The sequence below is a fragment of the Martes martes genome, assembly GCF_963455335.1.
Source record: "Martes martes genome assembly, chromosome: 16".
NCBI lineage: Eukaryota > Metazoa > Chordata > Mammalia > Carnivora > Mustelidae > Martes > Martes martes.
In genome coordinates this window covers 60,160,834-60,186,115 of record NC_137904.1, presented here as the reverse complement: position 1 = coordinate 60,186,115, position 25,282 = coordinate 60,160,834, and the positions used below count along the sequence as shown (strand labels likewise).

The 25,282-nt window shown below is 59.9% G+C and overlaps 2 protein-coding genes across 3 annotated transcripts in view; one reads left to right on the top strand and one right to left on the bottom strand.

The window, feature by feature from the left end:
- The window catches only part of QRICH2 (glutamine rich 2), a gene marked incomplete at both ends in the record, with an annotated part of 33,024 nt that extends 18,726 nt beyond the window's left edge, over window positions 1-14,298 (top strand). The window contains 20 exons of the mRNA XM_080826689.1: window positions 13-162; window positions 223-1,107; window positions 1,168-1,361; window positions 2,076-2,219; window positions 2,327-2,568; window positions 3,159-3,244; window positions 3,821-3,918; window positions 4,624-4,738; window positions 6,610-6,864; window positions 7,789-7,911; window positions 8,010-8,084; window positions 8,267-8,431; window positions 8,530-8,651; window positions 9,295-9,360; window positions 9,643-9,744; window positions 10,431-10,634; window positions 10,933-11,080; window positions 11,419-11,506; window positions 12,192-12,326; window positions 14,129-14,298. Of these exons, the coding sequence (XP_080682815.1) occupies window positions 13-162; window positions 223-1,107; window positions 1,168-1,361; window positions 2,076-2,219; window positions 2,327-2,568; window positions 3,159-3,244; window positions 3,821-3,918; window positions 4,624-4,738; window positions 6,610-6,864; window positions 7,789-7,911; window positions 8,010-8,084; window positions 8,267-8,431; window positions 8,530-8,651; window positions 9,295-9,360; window positions 9,643-9,744; window positions 10,431-10,634; window positions 10,933-11,080; window positions 11,419-11,506; window positions 12,192-12,326; window positions 14,129-14,298 (3,567 nt within the window). The remainder of the gene's footprint in view (window positions 1-12; window positions 163-222; window positions 1,108-1,167; window positions 1,362-2,075; window positions 2,220-2,326; window positions 2,569-3,158; window positions 3,245-3,820; window positions 3,919-4,623; window positions 4,739-6,609; window positions 6,865-7,788; window positions 7,912-8,009; window positions 8,085-8,266; window positions 8,432-8,529; window positions 8,652-9,294; window positions 9,361-9,642; window positions 9,745-10,430; window positions 10,635-10,932; window positions 11,081-11,418; window positions 11,507-12,191; window positions 12,327-14,128) is intronic.
- A 2,756-nt stretch (window positions 14,299-17,054) lies between these two features.
- On the bottom strand, window positions 17,055-22,681 carry UBALD2 (UBA like domain containing 2). Of its 2 annotated transcripts, none has more exons than XM_080827000.1 (3): window positions 22,431-22,681; window positions 21,998-22,060; window positions 17,055-18,212 (listed from the first exon to the last, which is right to left on the bottom strand). In XM_080827000.1, exons 1-3 carry the CDS (start codon window positions 22,548-22,550, stop codon window positions 17,892-17,894), a joined length of 504 nt encoding a protein of 167 aa, XP_080683126.1. In that variant the 5' UTR covers window positions 22,551-22,681; the 3' UTR covers window positions 17,055-17,891. The 2 variants fall into 2 exon arrangements, with proteins under 2 accessions (XP_080683126.1, XP_080683125.1); XM_080826999.1 differs by having other exon boundaries at window positions 17,055-18,209; window positions 22,431-22,673.
- Window positions 22,682-25,282: the final 2,601 nt, after the last annotated feature.

Here is a 25,282-nt window from a genome sequence, read left to right as displayed (position 1 = left end):
AACCTGGTGCAGGTCAGCCTGGCATGGGTCAGCGTGGTTTGGTGCAACCTGGTGCAGGTCAGCCTGGCTTGGCACAGCCTTCCATGGACCAGCGTGGTTTGGTGCATCCTCGTGCTGGTCAGCCGGGCATGGACCAGCGTGGTTTGGTGCAACCTGATGCAGGTCGGGCTGGCTTAGCGCAGCCTGGTACGGATCACCGTGGTTTGGCGCAACCTGGCACAGCTCAGCCTGGTTTGGCGCAGCCTGGCATGGTTCAGCGTGGTTTGGTGCAGCCTGGTGCAGGTCAGCCTGACTTGGCACAGCCTGGCATGGATCAGCGTGGTGTGGTGCAACCTGGCGCAGGTCAGCCTGGCTTGCCGCAGCCTGGAATTGATCAGCATGGTTTGGTGCAACCTGATGCAGGTCGGCCTGGCTTGGCGCAGCCTGGCACGGATCACCGTGGTTTGGCGCAACCTAGTGCTGGTCAGCCTGGTTGGGCGCAGCCTGGTATGGTTCAGCGTGGTTTGGTGCAACCTGGCGCAGGTCAGCCTGGCTTGGTGCAGCCTGGAATTGATCAGCATGGTTTGGTGCAACCTGGCGCAGGTCAGCCTGGCTTGGCGCAGCCTGGCGTGGATCAGAGTGGTTTGGTGCAACCTAGTGCTGGTCAGCCTGGTTGGGTGCAGCCTGGCACGGATCATCGTGGTTTGGTGCAACCTGGCACTGGTCAGCCTGGTTTGGCGCAGCCTGGCATGGTTCAGCGTGGTTTGGTGCAACCTGGCGCAGGTCAGCCTGACTTGGCACAGCCTGGCATGGATCAGCGTGGTTTGGCGCAACCTGGCACAGCTCAGCCTGGTTTGGCGCAGCCTGGCGTGGTTCAGCGTGGTTTGGCGCAACCTGATGCAGGTCATCCTGGCTTGGCGCAGCCTGGCATGGATCAGCGTGGTTTGGTGCAGCCTGGTGCAGGTCAGCCTGGCTTGGCACAGCCTGGCATGGATCAACATGGTTTGGTACAACCTGGAGCAGGTCAGCCTGGCTTGGCACAGCCTGGCATGGATCAGCGTGGTTTGGTGCAACCTGGCGCAGGTCAGCCTGGCATGGGTCAGCGTGGTTTGGTGCAACCTGGTGCAGGTCAGCCAGGCTTGGCACAGCCGGGCATGGACCATCGTGGTTTGGTGCATCCTGGTGTAGGTCAGCCTGGCTTGGCACAGCCTGGCATGGATCAGCGTGGTTTGGTGCAACCTGGCGCAGGTCAGCCTCGCTTGGCGCAGCCTGGCATGGACCAGCGTGGTTTGGTGCAACCTGGCACAGGTCAGCCTGGCTTGGTGCAGCCTGTACTGGATCAACGTGGGTTGGTACAACCTGGTGCAGGTCAACCTGGTTTGGTTCAGCCTGGCATAGTTCAGCCTGCTTTGGTCCAGCCTGGTGCAGGTCAGGGTGGTTTGATCCAACCTGGTACAGATCAGCTTGGTTTAGGGCAACGTGGAGTGGATCAGCGTGGCATGGTACAGGTTGGCACAGATCCACGTGGCTTTTCTCAACCTGGTGCATATCCTCCTGGATTGATTCAACCTGGCACATATCCACCTGGTTTGGTACAGCCTGGTGCCTATCCACGTGGTTTGGTCCAACCTGGTGCCTATCTACAAAGTTTGGGTCAATCTAGTGCCTATCCTCGTGGTTCATTTCCACCTGGTGCCTATCCTCGTGGTTTGGTCCAGCCTGGTACATATCCACACGGTTTCATGCAGCCTAGTACGGATCAGCGTGGTTTGGTTCAACCTGAAATTGATCAGCATGGCTTGAGGCAACCTGGTACCGGACAACCAGGTGTGATACCAGCAGGCACAGGGCTTCGTGGCTTTCCAGCATTTGCCCCAGATTTTCCAAGATCTTTAGCACATCCATATCACCCTGGTGTAACACCTCCTGGCAGATATCAACATGGTCAGGTGTCAGCACTCCTAGCCAATCAAGGTTTGGCATCACCAGGTATTGGCCAAAAGGGTTTATCAGAAACTTACCAGCAAGGTTTGTTACATCGTGGCACAGACCAGCGTGGCCTGACACCATTAAGCCCCCGTGTGGGATCTGCACAGCGAGATCAACAGCATTTGGTTTCGCCTGGCCCGGATCAGCATGGCCAGGGACAAGCAGGCACAGAACAGCAAGAGAATGTATCCTCTATCCCAGAACCCCGGGACGGATCCTATCCTGGCCCTCATGGCCCAGGCGTCCTGGGGGTAGATCCCCGTGTCCAGATGGGTTTGGATCCAAAACAAATATATGCCTCAGGCCAGCCTGCCTTTCCCGTCCGGACTACTCCCAGCCAAGCAGCTGCCTTTCCCAGGAGCGCGGACTCTCTCAGCTATCTCCACCGAGTCTCCTCCGAAAAGAGCGATTTCCAGAGCGAGAGACGTGACTCACTGGATAAATTAGCTCCGACCTTCCCCATGGCAGTGGAAACATTTCGTCTGATGGGAGAACTCCTTGGCCTCTATGTAGAGCTCAAGGAGAACATGAAGGAGCTGGATGAGGAGCAGGCTGGCCGGACCGACCTGGAGAAGATCCAGTACCTGCTCGGCCTCATGGGTGGGTTCCAGGGGCGCGGAGGAGGGGCCACTGTCTGTGTATCCGGCATCCCCTGGCCTCCTCCGGCTGCTGGGGCTGCTTCCTGAGTTGCTGCAAATAGCATGTCCCTTCTTAGCCTTTCTGGGCTCTACTATAGCCTTTGGGGTCCAAAAGTTGGAATTAAACGACTCCGAGCGAAGGAACCTCAGGAGAAGAGTGAGGCGGTTCGGGTGCCCTGGCCGACTCTCTGGACAGCCGCGGAGGCCGGTGGGCGGAGAGGGAGGATGCTGAAGAAGTCAACTTGACCTTGGTCCATGCACAGCGGTGGGCCCAGAGAATAATTAAGATTTGAGAGTTGGGTGGAAAGTGTGGGTTAGTAGTCCCAAAGTCCTTTAGGATAGTAAGCATTAGGTGGATTTTTTTAGAGGGTAAGGACACCCCTCTTTCCTTTCTTCCCATCCCCCCTCCCCAGTCACCAGGAAAAGCAGACGTGGGGGGTCCTGCTGTTTGCTGGCGGGGGCGGGGGGCTTCACCATGGGGGCTGGAAGCAGGGATTGGGAGCCTGCTGGAGATCTAACCCTTTTGACTAATAAGGCCTCCGTTGTTCACAGTCAAAAAGGCTGTACCCCCAGACCTGCAGGAACAGCTGAATACCTTAAAGTCCTTAACCAAGGAAGTTCGACAGGAAAAAGCAAAAGTAAGTAAGGGGAGGGCCCGCCCACTCTGCCTTTAAGGGCCCGCAATCCCACTTTCCACTTGTATTTTGATGGATGGCACCGTCCCTGCGCTGACGTTATTATCTTGCTGGATTTTTACAAGCCTGTCAGGTAGGAAATGTCCCTCAGGTGACATCATGATCATTTCCTGGGTCTCACACCACATGCTTGAAACTGTTGAGACCCGTCGGAGCAAACAAGGAGGCCAGTGCTCTTTTCATTACGTCGGGGCCATTTCCAACAAAGCCCACTGGGAGTGCAGCAGGCTTGGAGCCAAGTTTGGGGGACTCTCCGGGGCCAGCGGCCATGGCAAGGGGCTACCGGATCTTCAGTGGTTCTCTTAACGCCAGCTGTCCACAGCCGCGGGACGGATGGATAGATGGGTGGGCGGATGGATGGATGGAGGTCCAGAAGGGACAGACTGACAAATGGTTCTTGTCAGAGGCTTGGATCAGGACGAGGACTCGGGAAAGGGGCTTGCTCGGGCTGCGGACGCATATGCAGGCGGCCAAGAACTCGAGCCTAAGCCTGACCTTCCTCTTCCACTGGGTTTGTAGATGGAGAGGATGCAGAGGATCCTGGAGGGCAACGGGGAACACGAAACAGGAAAAGACATGAAGAATGGCTCGCTGAGCTTGCAGCTGGGAATCCTCAGGTAGAACACCCCTGCCGAGCGCAACTTGTGTCCGGGCATCGCCTCGCCCCAGCCAAGGAGGTGATGGCAGCCTTTGGCTCACTCGAAGTCTGAACTGGCCCCTGTCTTTGACCCTGGCTGTGTCTGCCCTTCAGGGTGTCCATATGTAGTTCAAGTGGCTGGTAGAAGTTTTCCAACACTCTTAAAACAGTCCAGCAGGGGCACCTGGGTGGCTCAGTGGGTTAATGCCTCTGCCTTCGGCTCAGGCCATGATACCAGGGTCCTGGGATCAAGCCCCGCATCGGGCTCTCTGCTCAGCAGGGAGCCTGCTTCCCTTCCTCTCTCTCTGCCTGCTTGTGATCTCTCTCTCTCTGTCAAATAAATAAATAAAATCTTGAAAAATAATTAAAAACAAAACAAAACAACAACAAAAAAACAGTCCAGCAGCAGCAGTCTCTGTCCCCAGACGGAGGCTGGAGGAGAGCACTTGCCAGAGCCCCTCAGGGCCCTCTCATGGTGGGGCCAGATCCCACCCCCTAGAAACGCTCAGGTCGGCACGCGGGCACCCACTTCCCAGACAAGCAGCGCCCGGGACTCCCTAGATAGCGCCTGCCGTGGGGTGGGCCCAAGAGCCATGGTGCGCATCCTCTGTCCCTCGTGGGACATGTGAGCCCGGACTCTGGGATGGGTGATGGCGCCAGGCCATCTCTTCTGCACGTCTCTCAGAGTTACCGTGGCTGACATTGAGAAGGAACTGGCCGAGCTGAGGGAAAGCCAAGAGCGGGGCAAGGTCAGCATGGAGCACTCAGTCTCCGAAGCCTCCCTCTACCTACAGGACCAGGTGAGACCGGGGCTCTTCTCAGTCAGCCGTGGAGGGCGGGGCTACCAGACTCTCAGCTGTCACACCATCTGCAAACGCTTTCGCCCATTCTGTCTTTCCATCCTCTTGTTAGTGTCTGCCTTTACGATTTTATGTATTTATTTGAGAAAGAGAGAGAGCGCGCGCGCACAAGTTGGGGGAGGAGCAGAGGGAGAGGGACAAGCAGACTCTGTGCAAGTGTGAAACCTGACTCGGGGCTCGATCTCATGACCCTGAGATCATGACCTGAGGCGAACGCAAGAATCAGACACTTAACTAACCGAGCCATCCAGGCGCTCCGATAGCGTCTGCCTTTAAATCTTGAGTGATCTCAAGATTTATCATTGGTCATCCCAGACTCTTCCCACTGAAGAGCGTCCGGACCAGGACCGGCCCTGTGAGTACTTGCAGGAGGACCGGACAGGAAAAGCCACGGGGCCAAGGGGACTGACGTCAGGAGTGCCTCGGGGATAGAGGCCAAGTTCTGGGCCACTCCCACACCCTACCGGCATGTGCCATGTCTTGACCCCAAAGCCACTTGTCCAGCGTGAGGCTCTAGGAGTAGAAGATTGTGTCCACAGCTCACGTCTAAGCTTAGCAATCTCTAGGGCTGTCCCGGGAGCCACACTCCCCACTGGGCAGGCCCGGGCTCCCACCACAGCCTCTTCAGGGCACCGGCCTCCGCTCTTCCCATGTTCCACCGTCTCAGCTTCCTACCTCTGAATACACAGCTGCTCTCCCACGCTGCTCCTCGTCCCGGAATGTCCTTGTCAGCCCCACTTACCCAGCGGGCTCCTACTCACCCCTCACAACTGCACTGAAAAGCCCGTAGTTTGGGGAGGCACCTTCCTCTCTTCTAGAGAATCAGTGCGTCCTTTCACCCCACGGGCCCTCTGCCACGCTCACGGGCACTTCGGAAGAGTGCGGGTTCTCCTGGGTGCGAGCAGGAGTCTCACTGAGCTCAGGCACGGAGGAGCTTGGTTGAAAGTGCATCGGTGTTGGGGGCTGGAAAAGGCTGCACTTCCAGGCCAAGGGGGCAGTCTGGCTGGGGCCGCCCGGGCTCTGTCCTTCATGTCTGTTTCTGTGCGCACCTGTGCTTTGGGTCCCTGTCCTTACCCGTATCTCTCCAGTACCTCCACATCTCCCTCCCACCGTGCTCCCAGCCAGCTTTCGCACATGGCCCACGGGGGCTGCCTAGGCCCCGCGATGTTACACACTTCCAGGAGAGGGGGTTCAGTTGGCCCAGCCCCTCTCTGAGCCAGGCAAGAGGTCCCACGGCTGTGGGACTGGCTGACCCAGACCCAGTGCCAACCTGGGACCCGTCATGTGCAGTGACGCACGGGGACTGTGGGAAACAGAAAAGGGCAGGAGAGCTAGTGGAAGGCATCTGCTCCTGCCCAGACCAGGAGAGACCCCTGCAACAGAAGTAGCACCCATCCCACTGATTTCTTGTTACCGAATGCTAGCTGGGGACAGAGCATGCGTGAGCAGCAGAGGGCCCAGAGCTGTGTCTGGGTGTCGTCAAGCTCCTATAAGTGTTGGTGGACTAACGGACGTCACCACTTGAGGGTTTAGCTAGAGAGACAAGTCCTCACGATGATTCAACGAGCTGGCTGGAGAAAGGTCCAGAGACCTCCGTCCTGTAAGGGTTTTATTCAGCATCAGGGCCGTCCTCACTGAGAACTCTGTTTGCTATTTAACAGACGGGCCCTGGGCACCTCCTACATGCCGCACGCTCTGTGAGGCCCTGGCAGGGGCAGCGACTGCCTGAATCACGCGGGGGCTGGCCGTGTGGACAGATCACGGCCGTGCCTCGCTCACTGCTCTGCACCTGCCTTCTTGCCCACCCCCAGCTTGACAAGCTCAGGGCGATCATCGAGAACATGCTGGCCTCATCTTCCACGCTGCTGTCCCTGAGCATGGCTCCTCACAAGACGCTGTCCACTTTGGAACCTGGCCAGATTGACCCGGAGGCCACCTGCCCCGCCTGCAGCCTGGACCTGAGCCACCAGGTCAGCACGCTGGTGCAGCGCTACGAGCAGCTTCAGGACATGGTCAACAATCTGGCTGCCTCCCGGCCCTCCAAGAAAGCCAAGCCCCAGAGCCAGGTGACTCCCACCCGCCCGCCTCCCGTGCCCCACAGCGGGGAGCCACAGCCCAGAGACCCACAGACCAGGGAGCAGCTGATGGCATTTAACTGGCCTCAGGGCCAGCTTGCCACGGTGGAGCTCTTTACTGACCCCACACAAGTCCCTAGTCCTTTCACTGGGTCGCAGTGAGGGCAGGAGCAGAACTAGCTCCGGGGACATGAGACCATGGCGAAACCCTGGCTCCATGGGGATGGGGCCATGCATTCATGTGCCTCGTGGGACACTGGCATAGCTTAGGGTTCCTTGACACAGTATACAGTATTCCAGCCCTCTTCTCAATTCCCCAGCGAAGGGCAGTCTCGCTGGTGGGGGCAGGGAGAGTCGCGAGTCCCTGAGTCCTGCCTTGTAGGCTCTGGAGTTGAGATCCTGCTCGGGGCAGGTGGGAAGACGGTAGCCCACACCCCAGCTCTCAGGAGCCACAGGGCAGCACACCACTCTGGAGCCTCGATCGCCTCTGCTGGGCACCCCCTCCGGTGGGCCAGGTCCCTCAAGGCTGGACCATGGGGAGGTGGGGGACTGAAGCTCACATGCTGTGAGGGGACGCACAGAAAGACCAGAGAGCCTCCCAATGAGGGACATTGTGGAGAGCCAGAATGGGGCCCAAAGTTGGCCTACCTGCTGGGTGATTTCTTAAAAATTTTATTTATTTGAGAGAGTGCATGAGCAGGGGGAGAGGGAGGCACAGACTGCCCTGCTGAGCAGGGAGCCAGGCACGGGGCTCGGTCCCGGGGCCCTGGGACGACCATGACCTGAGCCGAAGGCAGCCACTTCACCGCCGGAATCGGCCAGGAGCCTCCGGGTGATGTTCTGAGGGCCGCCCAGGCGGGGCGGTAACCCCAGGCAGCGGCCCCAGGGAGCCTGCCTTTGTGCGTCCTGCCTCAGGACGAAGAGCTGCTGGGCCACGTCCAGAGCGCCATCCTGCAGGTGCAGGGCGACTGTGAGAAGCTCAACGTCACCACCAGCAACCTCATCGAAGACCACCGGCAGAAGCAGAAGCACATTGACGTGAGCGGCCCGCGGGCAGCGGGAGTGGGGGTGGGGTGGGGTGGGGTGGGAGGCCGTCCCCATCCTGGCTCCTCATTGTCCGCTCCCCGGCCTCCCAGGTGCTGTACCAGGGCCTAGAGAAGCTCGAGAAGGAAAAGGCCAACAGGGAGCACCTGGAGATGGAGATTGACGTGGTAAGGGCCGGCCAGGCCCAGAAGAGCCGCCCTGTGTCCCAGGAGGTCTCACTGGTCCTTCTTTGAAAGGCCAGGAATGGAGCAGAGCCCGGGGGGAGCTCAGTGTCCAGGTTTGATGTCAGGGCCGTGGGGCCCTGCCATGGCTCTCTCCCACCTGGGGCCCCCTCCTCTCTTCCGGGCAGAAGGCTGATAAGAGCGCCCTGGCGGCCAAAGTGAGCCGTGTCCAGTTCGATGCCACCACGGAGCAGCTGAACCACATGATGCAGGAGCTGGTGGCGAAGATGAGCGGCCACGAGCAGGACTGGCAGAAGATGCTGGACAAGCTCCTGGTGGAGATGGACAGCAAGGTGGGGGCAGACAGTGGCTCCTGTCTGGAGGCGGCAGATCACTCCCTGCCCCCACCCGGCTTTCCCAGCGCTCACTGCTCACCCACCGCCACCCGCAGCTGGACCGCCTGGAGCTGGACCCCGTGAAGAAGTTGCTGGAAGATCGCTGGAAGTCCTTGCGGCAGCAGCTCAAGGAGCGTTCTCCCCTCTACCAGGCGGACGAGGCAGCGGCCATGCGGAGGTGGGGTGCGGACCACAGCGGGGGGCTGGGAGGGGGGTGCCCGGAGGAACAGCTCCCACCAGTGAGCGCAGTGTGCCCCGGGGGAGAGGCTGATGCCACTGGACCATCCCGTAGCTGCAGGGACAGAATCTGAGAGCTTGAAAACTCTTCCATCTTAGGCTGTTTCCTCCTGCGCTGGAGAAAGGGTGGGGAGAGAAGGCTAAGCCTCTCTGGCACGGGTGTGCTCCTTGGGGCCTCTGAGGCGGGGATGGGCCACAGTCCCCAGAGCTGAGCCTGCTCCGGCGGGTACCCTGGTCTGCCCGGGGGCCGGCTTGAATCCCCGGGTTTCCATTATTGGCCGCCAGAGGGCACGCGAGGTTCACACAGGGCCTCCGTCAGGGGCCCTTTGAAACCCTGCCGGCTTTGGGTTGGCACAGGTGGGTGCTGGAAAGGCACCCCAAAGCAGGCACCCCCCTCCCAGTGTGTTCCCAGAGAACAGGAACCAGATCTGCCTCTGGTGGCTTGGGACCTGCCACCCTGGTGAGCCAAGCTTCCGGCCCACCGGGCCTGCAGAGGGCCCAAGGCCGTCTGTGTTCTCTATCTCTCCCGTTCCCCACCCTCCGGGCAGGACACTCACCCTCTGCGTGTATCCCACTCCTCACAGGCAGCTCTTGGCACATTTCCACTGCCTCTCTTGTGACCGGCCCTTGGAGACAGCTGTGACTGGACAGTGAGTGCCCACACCTGGCCAACCCCAGCTGGCGGCTGTCACGGGGACGGGCACAGCTGCGCCGCGTCTCCTCCGTTCTGTACCTGCCTCCAATACTTGTCCTTCCTCGTCTCCTCTCCCCCGCGTCCATTCCTATATGCCTCACCACTTGCTAGCCCTCCGTCCTTCCCTCTGCCACATCCCGGACGGGAAGGCTCCTCGGGCACGTAGACTGTGGAGTCCTGGCTTTAGGAATGGGATTTCTCACGCTCCAACCGTCCTCTTCTCTCTGTCCCTGCCCAGATTTATCCCGGTGACTCCTGTGGGCCCAGCCCTGCCTGGGCACCGTTCCACCCGCCCCTACACCATCTTCGAGCTGGAGCAGGTCCGGCAGCAGAGCCGCAAGTACGGGGCAGCAGGCTCCCGGGTGGGGCTTCGCAGGGGAGACGGGGCAGAGGCTGGAGGGAGAGTGGCTCTCTGGAGAGGCTCCTCCTCCTGGTTGGACAGTGCGGGGCATGGAGTAATTTCTGGGCTAGCCCCCCACTTCTTCCCAGTAGGAGGAAGAGTGGAGGCCTATTTAGTAATCACCTGCCTTTGAGTCCCTGTTGGGGGTCCTGGTGGGACACTGCTGAGGCTGCCAGTGGGGGACCTCTTTACCTCCTCACACCCCTAGATGTCTCAGCAGCCCCAGCAGGGGAGGAAGGGAGGGGTCCAATGTCACCCAGCCAGAGGGTGGGCTCAGTGACTGTTGGGGGAGGAGGCGGGGACATAATGCACACTCCTTGGGCTCCCGCCCACCTCCCCGCCGCATTTCCATCTCCCAAGGATGGGGGTTCAGAGGCAAGGATGGTTTCAAACTGCACTTCGGAGCCCTCAGGGTTCCAGGTAGGGAGGGCTAAGCGTGCAGGGCTGCTCCCCCTCTCGGCTTCCACCCCGCCCCGTCTGTGGTCCCTTGGGGTGCTACGGGCAGGGCTCCTGCCCACACAGGGTCCTGCTTAAAAGGGCACAGATAAAGGGCTGGAGTGGGCCAGGGTCTGAGTGTGGGCTCGGGCTGGCGTGGCCCCCTTCCCCACCCGCCCTGTGCCTGACAGCCTCAAGCTGGGCGGTACCGCCTTCCCTCGGGGCGACTTGGCGCACATGGAGCGGAGCGTGGGGCGCCTGCGCACCATGCACTCCAAGATGCTGATGGACATTGAGAAGGTGCAGATCCACTTCGGAGGCTCGGTCAAGGCCAGCAGCCAGATGATCCGGGAGCTGCTGCAGGCACAGTGCCTGAGCTCCCCCTGCTACAAACGGTAGGACCACACAGACGGGGCCCCTGGCCGCTCAGCTTCTGCCCACCCACAGCCCTGTGAATGTCTCCTCCACTGCTGGGGAACGCCCTGCCAAAGAAGGGGGACGGCGGGCAGGAGAAAGAGGGTGTTAGTGGTCTTCAGGGTGGCCTGGCAGTGAGTTTGCTTTGCCCTGGCTCCTGGAGACCCCCGCCACAGCTCTCCCATCCCCAGCTGGCTGCCCCCCCCGGCTGGCTGCCCCCCCCCCATAGCTGGGTCCCAGGGGACACCGGCTCTGGTGACGCTGCCGTCTTCACCACAGGGTGCCGGAGACAGCCGACTACGTGTACTCGAGCGTGCCCCGGCGCTGCGGGGGCAGCCACACCCTCACGTACCCCTACCGCCGCAGCCGTCTACAGCATCTGTCCCAGGGCCTGTACCCCACCGAGGAGGTCCAGATCGCCATGAAGGTTGGGGTGCTGCCTGGGAGTGAAGAGAGAGGGCCCTCACAGGACCGCACGTTCTCAAGTCATTCTGGAAAATGTCGCCAGAAGGGTGGATGACCAGCCCTCTGCCCAGAGGCTGTTTCTGAAAGCCCCTGGTTCTCAGGCTTTGTTGGGCCTCCTGCCCAGTGAGCCCTGCCACCCCCACCAGAGGCCCTCCCTTCGCCCTGGCGCTGCCAGAACCCGGGGGAGGGTTCTGGGAGTCAGGGGAGGATGTCCCTCGGTGCCACCGACCTTATGGAGGAAGGACCGGAGGGCATGCTCTAGGGGCCATGTGGTAATGGATATCTCCCCCACCCCCCCAGCACGATGAGGTGGATATCTTGGGCTTGGATGGACATATTTACAAGGGACGGATGGATACAAGGCTGCCGGGCATCCTGACCAAAGACAGTGAGTGTCCCAGGGGCCCAGAGACTCCTCAGGCTCCTTGCTCAGGAGTCCCTCGGGGTCTGCCCAGCTCCTGGAAGGCCATGGGGCCACTGGATCCTGGGTGCCTCCTCCTGCTACTGCCCCCATTCCAAACGCTCTGAAAGCCCCGGGTCAGTGTTTGCAGGTCGGGTCAGCCGTCTAGTCTCAGCCAATGAGCCGGGACGTCACGGCCACATGACACATTCGTGCCAGCCTTCCTCCGCGTGCTGCCTCATTGGCTTGCCTGCCTCAGCCTCTGTTCCCAGCACCACCAGGACCCAGTCCTACCCCTCCTCAGCCCCCCACCACTTGCTGAATTTCCCCGCCCCCTCCCGAAGCCCCATCTGTTCTTAGAGCTCGTGTGCACCTGTCCAGCCGCCTGGCCTCCTGAACTGTGAGCCCAGGTCAGAACTCACCCAGCACCAGGCACAGGGCTCACGGCTCTAGGTCCTCAGAGCATATCTTAGTGGGTGGGTGGATGGACGGATGGACATGGGAACGAATAGAGTGCTTAGAAGGGGCGTATCCATCAGTTCCGACTGGGAAGGCCCCCCACTGAGGCCGTCGTGACCAGGAGCCCTGCAGCCCTCTCCCCATCCCCATGGATCCCCACGGAGCTCCCACTCAGCATCTCAGAATGGACCCTCCTTTCACCGTCCCCCGCCAGCCTCCGTCTCCGGGATGACCAAGCACAAGGCCAAGCAGTCCCGGCCCCACGTGCACAGGCAGCAGTCCCTCAGCGACAGCGGCCGGCTGCCCTCGAGACCTCAGAGCGCCCAGATGCTGGCTGGCAACAGCCCAGGTAGCTTCCCTCTGGCCTTCCAGGCGGCCTCCACTGCCCCCAGGCCTCTCCTGCTTGCCCGCCAGCCCCTTCCCTGCCCATGGCTGGTCTCTGCGCTTATTTCCCTGGAGAGAGGAAGCGCCTGGGAGCTGAGAGATGGGATGGGAGGGAGAAGGGAGAAAAATCCGTCTTTACCAAGTTCTTCTTCTTTTTTTTTTTTTTTTAAGATTTTATTTATTTATTTGACAGACAGAGATCACAAGTAGGCAGAGAGGCAGGCGGGAGGAGGGGGGGGAGCAGGCTGAGCAAAGAGCCCGATGAGGGGCTCGATCCCAGAACCCTGGGGTCATGACCTGAGCCGGAGGCAGAGGCTTTAACCCACTGAGCCACCCAGGTGCCCCTACTGAGTTCTTACGTCTCAGGGCTGGGGGGCAGATGCTGTTACTGTCCCCATCTCCCAGGAGAGGGAACAGGAGCAGGGTTGTAGCCCAGGGCTCTGGCTCCAGGCCCAAGTCCTTCCACCCCCCACCCCCCACCCCCCGCCCAGCTCACAGGTGCTCACTCTCCTGGAGCTAGTGGTCAGCTCTGTGCAGCAGCTGGTGGGCACCGTTCAACCTTGTTTGGGGAGGAGCTTCTCCTCACTCCCAGGCCTGGATGGTCCCTTGAGTCCCTGTTCTCCCCCAAGGGGCTAACTCCTGCCTAAAAGTCTGGGGGCTAAGGGTCCCCCAGGGTCCAGCCACTCCTGGGGTCCCCCAGGGTCCAGCCACTCCTGGGGGCCAGAGAGGGACAATGGCCTGAATCACCACGAGGTCGGATCACCTTCAAGTGATTCTGAGCAAGTCTCCCCACCCCCACATCCAGACCTGTTTCCTCATCTGCCCGTAAAGGGGGGCCCTGGATTGGTGCTGCTCAGGGTCAGGGCACCCAAGAAAGGGGATCTAACGAAAGGGGCTGCTCTTCCTCCTGTAAAAAGTTCCATTCGCACACTTTGCAGATGCCTGCAGTTGGTCCAAGGGCTGCCCCCTTTCCCCCAGTGCTGTTAAAGGCCCAGCCCTGGTTGCCCTTTACCACCCTTTCCAGTCCCAGCACTCAGTGAGTGCCCAGAGGAAGCAGAAACAGAGAGGAGTGATGGCGCTCGTCAGGGCACCTCGCCTTTACTTACTCTCTCCAGCCAGGCACTGTGAGGGGCTTGACACGTACGAACCAGTTTTAATCCTCACACCAACATGAAGAAGCAGGGACCACTGTGAGCCTCATTTATGGCTAAGAAAACGAAGGCACAGAGAGGTTAAGGTGCTCGCCCAGGGTCACACAGCTAGCAAGCAGCAGGAGTGGAATTCAGACCTAAGTTGTCTGTCTCCAGAACCTTTGCTGGGTTCACTAAGCAGAGCAGGCGGGGACAGACGATTCTGTGGGGGACAGAGTGCAGGGCTGTGCCTGTGTTCTTAGGGGCACTCCACTGTCTACCCTCAGGACACCTAAAATGTTAGGGGAGCAGGAGAGGGGAGAGGACAGTCTTAGGAGCAATTCCTGCACCTGCTGGTGTGACCAGCGCCTCAACAGCCCCTGTATCACTAGAGGAAACATTACCTGAGAGCCAGGTTCTCGGCCACCCACGGAGGCCTTGACGATTTTTAACTCCCAGAGATCAGCAAGGAACTCTGCTCAGGAGCCCCCGTGCGGGCTTGCACGGCCCACCGCAGCCTTGCGGGCCCCCTCGCCAGCACTCTGCCCCCCCCTGTGCTGCCGGCGCTTCGGGCAAGGTGGGCTGCGGGGGGTGTGGGGCCTGGAAGAGAGCCACCTCAGCCCCCCATGTCTCACAGCTCCTCCTCGTCCACGGAAAGACAGACCCCTGTCGTCCGAGGGGCGCCTCGCCCAGCCCAACGCGGCCCACCCGCCCAGCCCCAGCGAGACGGCGATGCACATGGACATGCCCCCCGGGGAGGGGCCCGAGGAGCCCACCCGGGGACCGCGGTCCACCACCGCTCAGTGAGCAAAGGTATTAATAAATGTTTAGGAAGAAGCTTGGGGCAGCGAGGCCTCTGTGGTCTTGGCTCGGGAAGACGGAGTGAAAGGGTGGGGGGGCCCTGCAGGCCGGGCCCCCCCAGACGACCCCCCCCCCCGTCCGGGTGGCCGGCCTTCAGTTGGAGAACAGGTTGGACTTGTAGCGTGAGAATGAGACCACGACCCCCCACCCCCCAAAACGGGTGAAGCAACCCTCCAAGGGTGTGGGGCTTCAAAACAAGCTGTTGAGGCCAGACCCCAGAGCCTGGCGCTGGGAGGCCAGTAGGAGCCGCTCTCACCCCTGCGGGCTCTCTCCTGACCTCCGCGCGCGACCCCGAGGCGGCTGGCCTACAGGGTGGCCCGGCCCACTGGGGCGTTCCTGGCACATCCCTCGGGAAGCAGGGCCCCGGCCACCTGGGAAAGTTTCTGGTCACTGTCCTCTACAGCTTCTCCTTGAGTGGCCGCTGCCGAGGCAAAGAGGGACTGCCTGGCCTAGGCCGGTTCCCTGCTCCCCTTCCCCCTCCCCAGAAAGAGTGAAAAGAAGTGTGAGCAGAAGTGTGTCGGGAGGGGCTTAGCCAGGGGACTGCCATTTGCCCAGCAGCACGGAGGCCTAGCCTCTGTACTGCCTCAGCCTGCAGGGCTCCACCGGCCCCGAGAGGCAAGAGGGTTCACCGCTATCCTGAGTCCTTTGCACTAAAGGTCTTGGCAGGTTTGAGGGGACAGAGGAGCGAGGGGCAGCGGCTGAGTTCAGCGGGTATGGGATGAGCCCCCAGACCCCCCTGGGGCCCCGGGGACGAGGGAGAACCGCCCTCCCCCCTGAGGCCTCTGAAGTCACAGAAGCAGCTTTTCTGTCTTCAGGTCTGTTCTCATGGGAGGCCCCCAGCCCCACTCGTCACCCCAACATAGGGAAGGGATGTCTCACACAAGAGGCTCGCTTTAAGGTGGGAGGGGATGGGGTGACAAATCACACACGAAAGGAAAGTGTGGCAGGAAACTGCCCAGCACAGGGTTTCTCCCCAGTCCCGTGTGGGCAAAGGTGTCATGGGGGTGGGGCGGGTGTTCCCTACGGGCGGGGGTGGTGGTTCCCCCTGCTTTCCCCACGGCCAAGATCCCCTCCATCTTCACACAATGATCTAAAGCCCTGGCTGGGTACGAAGAGGGGGACAGCTTGAACCCTGGGGGCCCCGTAGGAAGGTCTCACGCCAGGTGCCCTTCTCTCCCCGAGCAGGAGAGCCAGCTCCGGCCCTTCTGCTCCTGCTCGGGCTCCCGCTTCTCACCCCGCCTGAGAGATGTCAGCAGGTTCCTGGCTCAGTGTCCCTGGCCTAGAATCCAAACTCACCAGCTTGGCAGGGAGGAGCAGAAGCAGGACAGCCCAGCCCTCCGTGCCCAGGCCTCCCCCGCGCCCAGACAAGGACGGGGAGTGGAGGACATTCCCCAAGCAGCGCAGGCCAGCCCCCATCCTCGCACCTGGGCCAGGCCACCCACCCTCCCCAGGCTGCGGTCCCAGCGTGGCCACCCACGGGCCCTCCAGGGACTTCCCCTTGCAGCCCCGGAAAGCACAGGTGGGCTGGCTTAGGGGTGAGGCCAGGAGGCGGCCCAGGGGTTTCCAACCAGGAAACAAAACTGGAAGGACAAACCCAGCCTCAGAGGAAACCATCCCATGCAGGGGGCAGAGGGCGTGCTGGCAGGTTTTGCTCAGCTCCACAGGGGCCGCTGCGCAGGGCTGGAGGAGGTAGCCTGGTGTGCTCCCTAGGGCCCCTCTCAGGTGTCACTGCCCCTCAGGCTATGAGCCTCCAGCCCCTCCAGCCCCAGTGTCCAGCAGGGTCCATCACAGGCCTCTGGCTGCTGAGGAGGAAGAGAACAAGCTCCCTCCCCACAACGCACACGCGTGTGCACACACACGCACAAGCACACACGTGTTTTAGGGGTCTTAGGGCGCAGGGAGGTACAAGGTAGCATCCCTCCTGGGGCACCTGGGTGGCTCAATCCTTAAGCATCTGCTTTCAGCTCGGGTCATGATCGCAGAGTCCTGGGATGGAGCCCCACATCGGGCTCCCTGCTGGGTGGGAAGACTGCTTCTCCCTCCCACTCCCCTTGCTCGTGTTTCCTCTCTGACAGTCTCTCTGCCAAATAAAAAGCTTTAAAAAAAAAAAAAAAAAGGTAGCATCCACCACCCAGTTGAGGATCATTTGAGCAAAGGCCCCATTGGGTCAGGAATTGCCACACCGCCTCTGTTCCAGTGGCTGGAGACTGTGGGGAAGGTGGGAAGGGAAAGGAAGCCAGTTCCTTTGGGACCCACCCGATCTCTGTGGATCCTGGACAGCCTTGGTCGACCTCTGGGGCATAGCCACCCAACCCGCAGTCAGGGCCAGGCTATCCCCAGGGACTTGAGGATAGGGACAGAAGGGACAGGCCCAGTGGGAAGATGCCTGGGGGGCCTTGGGGAGCAGCTTCCCCCACTGCAGACAAGACAAAGGCTCCAGGGCAAAGTACCAGCCTGCGGCGGGCCACACCGCAAGGGCCAAGAAAGGGAGAGGGTCACGGAAGCCAGTCAGACCCGGGCCCTCCTCTCCCTCCCATACTCAGCTGGACCCAGTTGGTCCTATCAACCCCCTGGTCCCGACACCCTTGGTCCAGAATACCCGGACCAGCCACCCCGCACTGCAGCCCCACCCCCCTCTTCCCGAGGGGCCCCCTGTTCCTACCCAGGAAATAAAGGAACCGCAAACCAGGGAAGTTAGAAAAGTCTCTTTTAAGTTTTTAAATTAAAATTTCACCCTGGTGAGATGATTGATTTGGGAAGTAAATCCAAAGTCAAGCTCTCCACTCTGCCATCCACTCGGGTGAGACACACAGTGGGAGAGGCAGGACCCCTGCTAGGCAGAGCCTCAGCCCCTGACCCAAGCCAGCTCTTTAGTTCGGCACAAGCCCCGTACATCCGGCTGGCGACAGGTGACACCGGGAGAGACAGAGCTGCGGGGCGACTGAGGAGCCAGCCACGAAGTCCAGGTGGGGAGCACTTGTGATGGCCAGGGGCCTCCGCACCTTTGGCCACCAGGCGCTTCTCGGAGCCCCTGCTGTGGGACTCCTCGGAGCGGATCCATGGTGGTTCTCTTGATTCCCGAAGGCGTGACCTCCGAGGGGCAGCCAGCGGACCCCTCAGGGCTGCAGGATCACCCCACCTGGCTTGCAAGCACCTGCCCTGGGACAAGGGGTGGAGGAGGGGGTGCTGGCCCAAGGAGACACTCCGGGCTTCCCTGCTGACCCCAACACCGCAGCCAGCCAGCCTCATTTCACATAACATTAGTTATATTTATATAGTCATATATATTATAGTTATATATTAAAAAGAGGAAAAAAACTTGTCTGAAGAGAAACTCCTGAAGGACCCAAGTGGCTCAGGAAGTTTACTATTCCCCCCCCACCCACAAAAATTCTTTTATAAAATTTTCCAGTGCGCTCTTCAGGAAACCCCCCCACCCCAGCTCCCCCCCGCCCCGGCCCTCCTGTGTCCCCACGACCCTGGACTGCCCCCCCCCCCACACACCCCAGCTCCAGCCCAGCGCCTGGCGGCATCCAGTCTCATCTCTGGCCATCCACGGCAGCCACGGCTTTCTGCTGGGAGCCCCCCTGCTGGGCTCCGGGGGGCCACGTGGGCTGCGGGTGGTGCAGGTGGTGGAAGCTGTGGGCCGTGGGGGAGGAGGGCGGGATCCAGGCGGCCTGGTGGCTGGGTGGGGACGAGGCCCAGAAGGGGCTGAAGCTCGCAGGGGGGGAGCAGGCCACGGCCGTCATGGGGCTGTTGCTATTCTGCAAGCCCTCGGAGGCACGAAGCTTGGAGAACATGGCCAGTGCGTCAGGGAAGTTGGGTGGTGTGGCAGGTGTGTTGCTGGGGGTGCACATCTGCTGGGAGAGAACACAGGTGTCGGAAAGGGGACCGGCACACAGCCCCCAACTTTGAGCCATCGTGCCCTGCGGGCCCACAGGGCCTAGGGTGGGGCTCACCCAGGCCGGCCACGCCGCCATTCCCATTTGCCAGTCCACGGGCAGCTTCAACAGGACAGAAGCACCCTTCTCACCCCGAGCTAATACAAACAAAAAATAAGGACAAACCCCGACAATTTTTTTTTTTTTTTTACCAAAACCAAAGAGTGTTTCCTGCATGCCGGGTGGGGATGCCCAGAGGAGTGTCCGCAGCAAAGGGTTAAGTCCAACCAGAAGCGAGGGTGTCGGATTCAAGTGAGGACACGAGAGAGCAGCCCAGGACACCGGTGCTTAGCGCCTCGGCCTGGGTAAGAAACCAGCTGGCTCCCTCAGTAATCCGCCCTCAGCCGTTCCGAGGTCCTCGGTCAAAGGAAGGCAGCCAGACCCAAGGGTCTCCCTTCTCTGCCAACGTAGGAGGACCTGCCCCTTCTCGGCATCTGGGCTCGCTCAGCTACAGCCAGCGGCCCCGGAAGCTCTGTCTTCAGTATCTCGATGCCTGGGCACAGATGAGGAAACTGAGGCCCGGAGCTCAAGTCAACGGACCAAAACACACTGTCGGAGACTACAGGCTGCGAAGAGGGGATTCCTGGGCTCGGACTCCCAGGGGGGTGAGGGCCCCCGAGAACTGCGGGCCGCAGCTCTCCGATCTCTAGCCAACTCTGACTCATCTGCACTTCACGCCAGGGCTCCCCAAGGACAAAAAGCAGGGACTGGGGTTTTCTGTGTCCCCACATCTCCCCCACGATGTGTTGGTGGGGTGCTGGCAGAGTCTCGGCCTCTTCTGTCCCCTCAGCCCTCCTTCTGGGGGTACTTACAAGCACCCCAACATCTGTTTTCTGCCATGACCCTGGAAGGGAAACTCCCCCAAACTCTCTAGTATCCCCCACCCTTTCTGATCAGGGACCCCCGCTGGGAGGAGCAAGGGATGGAGGAGGGCGCTGTACGGTGGCGCTCCCCAAGAACATGGGGGATGGCGGCCCGCCGGGTAGCAGCTCCGTGGGTCCGTGGGGTGCCACCCAGCACACTCTCACCCGACAACGGGGAAGAGGGGAAGAGGCGGCGGCAGAGAGCAAGGCCTACACAAAGCCTGTTCTGACCTCACAGCAGCTTCTCTCTTTCCCAGGAAGCCACAGGAGTCCTTCTTTGAATTTCTCCTAATTTTAGCAACACCAGCCCCTCCCCCAGGCACGGGGCTGGGGGAGCAAGATTCTAGGGCTCTTCACCTAGCAGAGGGAGCTTTTCACAGCTCTGCAGTGAAATCCCAGCCAGAAATGGGGAGGGAGGTGAATCTGTCCTGTTAACTGGGCCAGCGCCCTCTCAGCAGCTGGGGAGCTGCAACCATTGTCTTCCTCAGGGGCGGCCACCGGAGTCCCAGCAGGCCTGGCCCCACCCAGACCACTTCCCTCCTCCCTCCACCACTCCCCGCCCCCCAGCCCAGGGCTGACTTCTCGGCAGCAGGAAACAATGAATGGGGGGTGGGGGCAGAGGCCAATTGCATCACAGCATCGTGACTTCCCCAGTTGGCCACGCCAGTGAAGCCGGTCTCAACCACCACCCGACAGCAGAGAATGGCCTGCTTCTCCTGGACCAGGAGCATCCCGTGCCCACCCAGCCCTGTGAGCTCGGGCAAGTTCCTTAACCTCTCCGAGGGGCGCTCTACTTTGGTGAAAAGCTGGGGTTTGGGCCAGATGCTTGCAAAACCCCTCCAGCTCCTCGCTTCTAACAACTACAGACGGGAGTTTGCCAGCCCTAAAGCACACCATGTCCACTGCAACCTGCTTCCCAGCAACCCCCAATTCAACCCGGACGCCCCCCCCCACCCCACCTGGGAAGATACCTCCAACTGTGTGACTGTACAGTAATTTACTGGCCAGTCATTTATTAGTTATTCATGCCCTGGGGTCACTTCTGGTGTTGCTATCTTGCCACTACTGTTCTCTTGTTCTTTTTAAACTTTTTTCCTTTGACTTATTCTCTCAAAAAATTACAGACTCCTTGAGGGCAGGAATGGCATTCTCCACTGTGCTGATGAAGTACCGATGGGTAGTGTATTGCTGGATACACCGATTATAATGTTACAAAACCTGCCTTGAGGAAAGCTTTAAAAGATTATAATCCCTGGGCGCCTGGCTGGCCCAGACGGAAAAGCATGCAACTCTTGATGCTGGGGGTCCTGAGTTCCAGCCCCACGTGGGGTATAGAGATTACTTAACATAAATTTAAAAAAATAAATAAATTATAACCCCTTGGGATTTGCAGAGAAGGTATAACGAGGTCTAAAGGGGCCACTAGTCCCAGTTCTCCTGGGTCAGCCTCCCTTTTCACAGCATCACAGAACGGCTGTGCTGGAAGCCCCTGGGCTTTTTCAAATGGCCACAAGCTGGTGCAGGGAACCTCCAGGCTCTTTAGAGAGCTGGGAGCCGGGGTGCTCCTAGGCTCTGCTGCACGGTGGGAGCCAGAGCTCTCCCCATGTTCAAGTGCAGGGGAGGGTCTCCTAGAGATGACCCCTCTCGGTTTACGAGGAACCTGGCCTTAGCCGCCACATCCCTGCAGCTCCCACAGTTCTCCCACTGTATTCCAACATGTTTTTCTCTCTTGATTTATATACAGCATCAGCCATTCCAAGTGAAGGAGCTGTTTAAAAGGTCAAGATAGACCCTTCTACTTGTCCTTTGCAACTAGATGGAAACAGGGCACCAAGGACAAGACACAGCACAGGAACCTCACGCAGCTTCTCCAGGAAAGGCAGCAGCACTGAGAAGGGAGCCATGGGTAAGGACACCAAGTGTTAAAAATGCCAAAAATGCAATCGGAAAGCCACAACAGATCTCCTGGGGAATAATGTTTTACAATCCCCATGGTGGAGCCCAGTCCCTCCTCCCCCAGCAGAGCTAATAGGTAACTAGCGGGGGTGGGGAAGGGAGGGGAAGGCATTCAAGCCTCTGAAGTGAAAGCCAGGTCCCGGTGCCCCTGGAAAGCAGGACACCCCACTGGCCGGGAGGGCAAAGGCTCAGGCCGAGGGGGCCAGCCTGGAAAAGAGAAGAAAGCACACCCAGACCTGAACCGCTCTGTTTCCTGTACTTTCTGTGTCTTCACACACTGAGATTAAATGCAAATTCTTGTCCTTATCTCGTCAAAATCCGACCCTCCTCCACACTCGGGGCCTGTCCCTTTTCCAACAACAGGAAAGAGGGAGCAGGGCTCTCAGGGTAGAGCTTAGCTCCCGGAGCCAGGGTGGATTTGTCCCTTTCCTGTTCCCTGCAGAGCTGCGTTGTTTGATGGGGGCTCCCCGTCAACAGACACCCCAGCCCCCGGGGCCCCCGGGGCCCTTCACTCAGGGCGCCCAGGCTCCCCCAGACGGCGCTTTTCATCCGAGCCCCCTCCCCACCCGCGGCCCCCGGCCACTGCCCGGCCGCCCCGCCCGCCGGCCGCGGGGAGCGCGCCCGGCACAGGCCCGCGCTCGAGGGTCCCGCAGCCCCGGGGCCGGGCCACGAAGTTGGGCGAGCCAGCCGGCCCCGGGAGCCGCTCTTTCCTGGAAGACATTTTGGCTCTTTGTTTACATCGCGGCGCGGCGCTCCCCGGCAACATGGCTGTCACCGCCGGCGGCTGACAGCGGCCCCCGGCCCGCGCCCTCGCCCCCGGCGCGCTGCGGGCCGCGGGGGACGCCCCCGCTCCCCGCCCGCCCGCCGGCGCTCGGACCCACTTACCATCTGGTGGTGGTGGTGGCTGTTGGGAATGTTGGTTTCTTGGAAGAACGTGCTCAGGGCGGTCTGCGGACAAGCACAGCGGCAGGGCGGCGGTTAACGGGGCCGCGGCGGGAAGCCCCCCTCCCACCAGCGCCCGGCCGGCCCGGCCCCGCCAGCACGGGCTCCTCCGCCGTGTCCCCTCGGCCGGCGCGGCCCGCGGCGCGTCAGGGGGCGTCCCCGGGCCGCGCGCCGGTGGCGGGGGGGGAGGGGGTTGTCGCCGGCAGGGCCCCCCCGCGCCGCCCCCGGGCCCGCGCCCCACGCCACTCCGCGCGGCCGCCGACCGCCCGGCCGGGCGGCGACACACACAGAGCTCCCCGTCCCGGCGGCGCGCGGCCGGCCGCCCCCGCCCGGCTCCCCCCGCCGCCCCTAGCCCCGGGCCTCGGCCCGCGCGCACCTCGAACTGCCAGTGGGCCGCCTGCAGCAGCTGCTTCGCCTGGTCGGCCGCGCAGCCCGCGGCCAGCACGAACTGGTTGATCATGACCTGGTGCCGCAGCTCGTCCATGTTCACCGACATGGCTTCGGCGGCCGCGGGAGGCCGGCCGCCCTCGGCTCGCGCTCGCCGCCGCCCGCCCGCGGCCTCCGGACCCTCGCCGCCCGCCGCCCGCCCGGCGAGTGTCCCGGTCCGGCTCCCGCGGCCGCCGACACCACAAACAACGGCGCGGGGCGGGGCCGGTGTCCAACGTTCGGGGGCCGCGAGCCGCCGCCGCTGATTGGCCCGCGCCGCTCGGCCTGCGCCCGGCTCCGGTGCGGACGTTCGATTCGAATCCTGCGGCCTGCGGCCCGCACTGTTTCTCTTTTCGCCCGGCCGCGCCCATTGGCGGAGGTCGGCGCCGTGGGGCTGCCCGGCATTGGTCGGCCGCTGTGTTTTGGCTCGTCTCGGCTCCTGGTTGGCCGGGGCCGGGAGTTTGGGGCGGAGCCGCGCGCGCTGATTGGCTTCCCGGGGGCCCGTTTGAACTCAACTTGAAAACCTGGGTGTCTGCTGATTGGCCGAGGGCCGTGTGTTTGCTGTTGTAGGCTTGGGGGTGGTGCGGCCAAGTTCATTCATTACTTCATTGAAACTGAACATGCTCAGCTGGAAAAGCAAGACAGAGTGGCTTTGACTCATTTCCTCTGAAAGATGTGGTCATCTCGAGAAGCAGAATGATCAAAATAGAAAACAGACAGAGGCTTTGCAGCTGCTCAAGTCTCAAAACTGTTTATTTTTTTAAAAACTTTCAAGCAGCTCTACTTCTTTTTTTTTTTCTTCTCCTTTTATTGAAATACAAGGTACCCGCTTTCTGCCTCCTTTCGGTCACCGTCCTCCCCAAAGCCCGAACAGTCTCCTCCTGGTTATCGGACCAAAAACTTTGCTCTCTGAAGATGTAAACCGATGTTAGCATAGGCGAAGCGTAGTTGCAAGGAGGAAAAATTAGTGACTTTCTCAGTTGTCAATATGCCAAGCCCGGAGTTTTTCCTTTTCTGAAATTGCCAGACCTCGCTGAAGTTTTATTTTCTACCATCTTTCTAAAAGTAGTGTTTCTAGGGGCACCTGGGTGGCCCAGTTGGTTAGGCATCTGCCTTCGGCTCCAGTGATCCCGGGGTCCTGGGATGGAGCCCCTTGTCCAGCTCCCTGCTCAGGGGGGAGTCTTCTTCTCACTGTGCCCCTCCCAACCCTTGTTCGCTCTCTCTCAAATAAATAAATAAAATCTCGAAAAAAAAAAAAAAAGTCTTTCTATACCAGCATTGGCTCTCAACCCCAGCCATTTAAAAACAAGATTTGTTTATGTGTGCAGAGCTTCCACATTCTGGATAAGGATGTGACCTTCAGGGGCGCCTGTCTGGCTCAGTAGGAAGAGCGTGTGACTCTTGATGTTGAGGTTGTGAGTTTGAGCCCCACCTTGGGTGTAGAGATTACTTAAAAATAAAATCTTAAAAAAAAAAAAAAGGATTTGACCTTCAGGGCTATGTCTGGGAACTGTAGGTGTGGGGAAAGAACTAGGAGTTTAGACGGACTGAGGAAGGGACAGAGAGGTTTGGAAGGTAAATATTGCTAGGGATTCACTGTTAGAATTTGTTTCTGAAAAACTTGGTGAGTTTTTGCATCTGAAATATCAATCCCACGGTATGTTGAAATTAGCTAAGGGTCTGCAGAATAGAAGGTTAGAAGAAAGCAAGCCCTGGTTCTATTTTGACTTTGCCTAAAGCAAATGTAAGTCTCTAAGAGAACTTGACCACATAAAAAATAAAATATAAATAAGGGAAAAAATTACACCCTATGATTATGTACTTATGAAAAACGGCCTCAGGCATTATAATGAGCTTGTTGAGTTTAGTTAGTCTTTTTGTTTGTTTGCTTACTTGTTTGTTTGTTTATTTTTTAAAGATTTATTCATTTGACACAGAGAGAGAGAGAGACAGAGAGAGCATGTAAGTAGGGGGAGCGGCAGGCAGAGGCAGAGGGAGAAGCAGGCTCCCCACTGAGCAAGGAGCCTGATGCGGGGCTCGATCCCAGGACCCCGGGATCATGACCTTAGCTGAAGGCAGCCGCTTAACCCACTGAGCCACCCAGGTGTCCCTGTTTGTTTATTTTGAAAGGGAAGGAGTCAGCTCTTTGACTGCTTCTTTTGCCATAATGAAGTGCACGCCGGCTGAGCCCTAGAGTGTGGCTGGAGAGTCAAGTACAGCTTGCAGCCCTTCCCTTCCAGTAATTGCAAGGTGAAAACAAAAGTAAGCAGACAGCAGCATGTATTGCCAGGGAGCTCAGGCCACAAGCAGCCCCAGAACAAGGAAGTACTGTCATTGTGGGGCTCTGGTTTTCACAAGTACATACAGGTGGCAAGCATGCCACGACCATGAGTAGTAGGATTTACCTGGGCAGAGGCCTTTCAGCCCGCAGGAGCCCTTGGGTCTGAATTAAGAACTTCTCCAGGAAGAGAAGCGTCCTGAAAACACCAAAATTGCCAAACCTTTTTTTCTACCCCCTCCGCCACCTGGCTATCAAGGCAGTTTATTCCGAACGTTTCTTTAATGTTTACTGTTTGCAGGTACCAGTATCACAGCTGTGGGCTCCTGGGCAAGGTATGGAGGTCCGAGCCCCCAAGCTGGAGGGACTCTGGTTCTGTGGGCGTAAGGTCACTCTGGGCAGCGAGAGGGAGAGCGACAGACCTCTGTCTCTGATCTGTGGCCGTGAGAGGTGGAAATGCTCTGTCAATAGTTTGGCTTCTGAGAATCTGGTTGGAGAGGAATGAGGGTAGGGCTTCCCTTTCT